At 53.0% G+C, this 5,365-nt stretch overlaps 1 protein-coding gene across 1 annotated transcript in view; it reads right to left on the reverse strand.

Moving 5' to 3' along the window:
- The window catches only part of LOC125488090 (integrin alpha-M-like), a 10,893-nt gene extending 7,095 nt beyond the window's left edge, over positions 1–3,798 (reverse strand). The window contains exons 1-5 of the mRNA XM_048620915.1: positions 3,772–3,798; positions 2,976–3,107; positions 2,778–2,851; positions 1,686–1,821; positions 752–853 (exon numbers count right to left, since the gene is read on the reverse strand). Of these exons, the coding sequence (XP_048476872.1) occupies positions 752–853; positions 1,686–1,821; positions 2,778–2,851; positions 2,976–3,107; positions 3,772–3,798 (471 nt within the window). The remainder of the gene's footprint in view (positions 1–751; positions 854–1,685; positions 1,822–2,777; positions 2,852–2,975; positions 3,108–3,771) is intronic.
- Positions 3,799–5,365: the final 1,567 nt, after the last annotated feature.

Raw genomic sequence — 5,365 nt, forward strand, 5'->3', positions numbered from 1 at the left:
CATCTCCCAGTCTCCCACACTCTCCCCATGTCCCGCAATCCCCTCAGTGTCTCCCCCCAAATATCCGTCCATCTCCCAGTCTCCCACACTCTCCCCATGTCCTGCAATCCCCTCAGCGTCTCCCCCCAAATATCTATCCATCTCCCAGTCTCCCACACTCTCCCCATGTCCCGCAATCCCCTCAGTGTCTCCCCCCAAATATCTATCCATCTCCCAGCCTCCCACACTCTCCCCCCGTGTCCCGCGATCCTTTCAGTGTCTCCCTCCGAAAATCGATCCATCTCCCACTCTCCCGCACTCTCGCCATGTCCCTCAGTGTCTCCCCCCAGAAGATCTATCCATGTCCCCGTCTTCCACACTCTCACCTTGCGTCCATCGATCCTCACACTGCCTCCCCTCAAAAACCTGTCCATCTCCCAGTTCCCTGCATTCAGCCTCTGCCCCTGAACGCTCTCAGTGTTTCCCCCAGAAACCCATACCCCCGCGTGTGGAATCGACTCAGCGGCTGAGTTCTATGTGGGACATTTTCAAGGTTCCCCTCCCTCTGAGTCAAGAAATCCCTCCTCATCTCAGTCCAAAATAGCCGAAGCCCTTATCCTGAGAGTGGGATCCCAACCCCTACTGTACTCTAGACTCTCCAGTCTCATGGGCTGGAGCAGTGAAGGGAATAGCTTCGATATCGAGCCTCTAAAACCCCTTGCAGATTTGGAAACATTTCAATGAGATAGCCGTTGGCTCCCAATATACCTACCAATGCTTTGCTCTGCAAGATGGGATGGCTCACGTTACAAATGAATTTCCCAGTCAGGTTATTGATTGAGCTGCTATTGGAGGCACATTCCACACGCGTTGACTGCAATGAGAGGTGTTTTTTATTCAGAATTACGAACTCCCCAATTAATTGCCCTCGACCCGTCCACCTTCAGTTGCTTCGTCCATGAACTTCCCTCCAAAGTAAGGGTCAGAAGTGGGGCTGATCGCACAACGGTCGGCAACGTTCGCACCTCCTCAAACACTGGGGCAGCCTGTGTCCAAATGCAACAAGATCTGGACAATATCCAGGCTTGGGCTGGCACATGACAAGTAACATTCGTGCCACGCAAATGCCAGGCAATAAGAGAGAATCTAACCATCGCCCCCTTGACGTTCAACAAATCCGTTCCCACTATCAACATCCAGGGGTGAACCCCTGATTGTCTCTTTTTGCCTGTCCCCCTTGATGTTCAATGATCTTATCATCACTGAAACCACCGCCCGCCCCCCCCCCCCAACCAACTATCAACATCCTGGGGTTTCCCATTGAGCAGAAACTGACCCGGGACCCCCAGCCCCATATCAATCCCCTGGCTACAGGGAGCGGGTCAGAGGCTGGGAATCCTGCAGCGAGTAACTCCCGTCCTGACTCCTCGTCAAAGCCTGACCCACCGTCGAAAAGGCAGGAGGTGGGGGGGAGGGAACGCTCCCCACTTGCCAAGGATGGGGGCAGCTGCAACAACACTCGAGAAGTACGACAGCTTCGGGGGCAAAGCAACGCCCCCCTCCCCCAGCTCTATGGAGATGTCGAACCCCACCTTCAATAACCCCTCCCTCTGCCACCGAGTGTACCATCTTCAAGACCCTCTCGCCATGCCCCCCCCCCCCCCCGGTGTCTCTGAGCTTGCCCCCGGGGTCATTCCCGTGGGTACCTGGAGGTTGCGGAGTTTCCGGAAATGCAGACCCAGGGGCTGGTGGAAAATGATGGAAGGCCGATACGAGTCTTCACCCAGGTTCCACACAGAGACGTGCAGATCGAGGAGAGAGGCCGCGCCAACCAGCACCGCCCTCAACACGAAAGGGGGAGGGCACGGCGTTGGGATCGTTCCCCGGAGGGCGGAGGGGGGGAAGAAGGGTGGGAGCAAGGAGGGAGGCGGGCAGGGGGAGAGACGTTGAGTGAGGGAGGGGGAGAGGTGGAGATAGGGTCAGTGAGGCGGGGGGAGACAGGCAAGAAGAGAGACAGGGAGAGAGAAGGAGAGGGAGACGGGTGAGAGACGGAGAGGGAGAAAAGGGCAGGGAGATGTGTAAAGGGGACAGCCAGAGAGAGGGGCAGGGGACAACAGAGAGGTGGAGAGTGAGGGGAAGGGGAGAAAGTGAGAGAGAGGAGGAGAGAGGCAGCGAGAGAGATGGGGAGGGGGGAAAGGGGCACGGGAGAGGCGGAGAGAGAGAAGGGGAGAGAGCAGAAGTGTGAGATTGAGAGAAATAATTACTATTTCACACATTACTGCAAGCGGAGACAGTTTTCGTGTGGAAGAGCTAAATATGTGACTGAAGGGCCTGCTTCTGTGCTGTCTCATTCTTTATTCACACATACACGAGTCTCTCTACCTCAGTCTCATACACTCAGCCATTCCTCCTCCCCTCCCTCCCTCGCTCACACCCCTTCCTTCCAGTTGCACCTAACTCAGTCCCCACTCTTTGCCACCCTCAGGGCCCGTCCTCCTCCCACAACCCCTGCGCTGCCCCCTCCCCATCTCCCCCATCCTCACTGCCCCCTCCCCCTCTCCCCACTATCAGTCCCCTCCTCCTGTCTCTCTCTCTCTCTGTTCCTTTGCCTCTCACTCTCTCTATCCATCTCACTCTGCCTCCCTCTCTCTCTCTGTCCCTCACTCTTTCTGTCTCTCTCTCTCTCTCTTGCTCGCTCTCTCCGTCCTCTCTCTGTCCCTGTCTCCTTCGTACCTTCACCACCCTCCTTCTCTCAGTCTCTCTCTCTTCCCCGGGAGTACAGGGAGGGAGTGACTCACTTTTCGGTGTGGAAGGTTACGTTGAGGCGATCTGTGCATACATTATCTTCACCGCAGTTAATCTCAATGGGGATCTGTAACGGAATCAGAGAGGAGTCAGGCCGGACTGGGAAAACTCACACGGCGCTCCGAGTGCGTTCTAACTGCACCAGGAACGTGTAAAATCTCTCCATTTCCCATCTCTTCGCAGACTCTTACCATCTGGGATAGCATCCTGGTACCACGCTCATTCAAGATGGGTGTAAGGCCTGTCGAGGACCCATTGAACAATGCGGTAAGTGAGAAGTTGATGTGGACATCAGTAGGATTGAGGTAATCGTTCACGCAGGTCTAGGCAGAGAAAGAAGGAGAGACAGTAGGCCATTCAGTCTATCGAGTCTGCTCCAACATTCAATGAGCTTGCAGCTCATCTGATCATCCTCAACTCCACTCTCCTGCCTTTTCCCCCTTTTCCTGATTAAAAATCTCTCTCTCTCTCTCTCTCAGCCTTGAATATACTAAATGACCCAGCCCTCTGTGGTAAAGAATCCCACAGATTCGCTCCCCTCGGACGGAAGAAATTCCTCCTCATCTCCGTGTTCAATGAGCGACCCCTTTTTCTGAGATGATTCCATCCAGTCCTAGACTCTCCCACACAAGGGGGAGCAGCCTCACAACGTCTCCCCTGTCAAGTTGTCCCCTCCGCCCGAGAATCTTCAATCAGGTTGCCACTCATTCTTCTAAACCCCAATGATTACAGGCCCTGACCTACTCAACCTCTCCTCTGTAAGGCAGTCCCTCCATCCCTGGGATCAGCCGAGTGAAGCATCTCTGGTCTGCCTCCTATGCTGGTCTATCTCCTCTTGGATACGGGGCCCCAAAACTATTCACAGTTTACCAGCTTTGGTCTGACGAGTGCCTTATATCGTTTTAGGAAAAGTCTTCCTGCTTTTAGACTCCAATTTCTTTGAAAAGAAGGTCAGCGTCCCATTTGCCTTCCCAGCTCCACACTGACCTTGGACGCTCGTGTTTTCTGATTCATGCACCACGACTCCAAAATCCCTCTGTCCCGTAGCTTTCTGCAGTCTTTCTCCATTTAAATAATATTCGGCTCTTCTATTCTTCCTGCCAATGTGCAGGACCTCACATTTTCCCGCATTATATTCCACCTGCCACGTGCTTACCCTGTCTATATCCCTCTGCAGCCTCCGTGTGCTGTCCTCGTCCCTGGCCTTCCCTCCTGTTTGTGTGTCCTCTTCAAACTTGGCGATAGTACGTTCACTTCCCTCATCCAAGTCACTAATATCGATTGTAAATAATGGTGGCCCCAGCACCGATCCCTGCCGCTCTCTACGCTGTTCTCTTGTTCAAACAATATTCATGCATCTGTATAGACCTTCCATATTTGATCTACCTAACAAACTCCCCTCACACCGTGCTATTTATACCCAGTGAGGTGCAGCTCCACGATATCGTCGTAGTCCCACTGCAGGGTCCTAAAGTCCTAACAAGATGTAACCCTCTCACTCTCCTGTGTTTGTGCAGATTCTGTCTCTCTCTCACATGCACACTGTCGTGCTCGCACACACACACACACTCACACTCACTCACACACACACACAAACGCACACACACACTCACACTCACACACACAAAACACACACACACACTCGTACTCACTCACACATGCACACACACGTGCACACACTCACGCACAGACATTCACACAACACACAGACACACATACACAATCATACTCAGATACACACACACACTCACACACTCTCACACACATGCACACACAAACACACACGCGCACACACACACACACAAATAGACACACACTCATTCACATGCACGCATACACTCAAACACACACTCACTCGTGCACACACACACACATACTCACGCGTGCGCACATGCACACAAAAACGTGTGCACACACTCTCTCGCACACACACTCTCAAGTACAAGCACACTCTCTCCTGCGTGCACTCACACATGCAAACACACATACACACACGCTCACAGACAAACACACATACTACTACACACACACACTCATGCATGCGCGCACACACACACACCCACGCACACACACACTCAAACAGAGGCACACACATTCATGCGCACACACACACTCACACGTGCACACACATTTGCATACAGACACACACACTTTCCTGCATATGCACACACGCTCATTCACACACACACACACTCCTGCATGTGCACACACTTCCATGGACAAACACACTCACGTGTGCACATGCACACAAACTCCCATACATGCACACACACACTCCATTGTGCACACAAACACTGGCATGCGCGCGTGCACACTTGCGTGTGAACACATACTCACACAGAGCCACACACACTAACGTGTGCACACACTCTAACTCGCACATGCACACATACTCATAAAACACACTCGCACAAACACAAACACAAACACACACACTCCTGCATGCACACACTCCAGCTTGCGCACATGCACACATACACACGTACAAACACATTCACTCACAACCATAGGCACACACACTCACTCGTGCACATACTCACACACACACACACTCACTCGTGCACATACTCACTCACACACA

Source organism: Rhincodon typus, chromosome 49 (assembly GCF_021869965.1).
Source record: "Rhincodon typus isolate 14 chromosome 49, sRhiTyp1.1, whole genome shotgun sequence".
NCBI lineage: Eukaryota > Metazoa > Chordata > Chondrichthyes > Orectolobiformes > Rhincodontidae > Rhincodon > Rhincodon typus.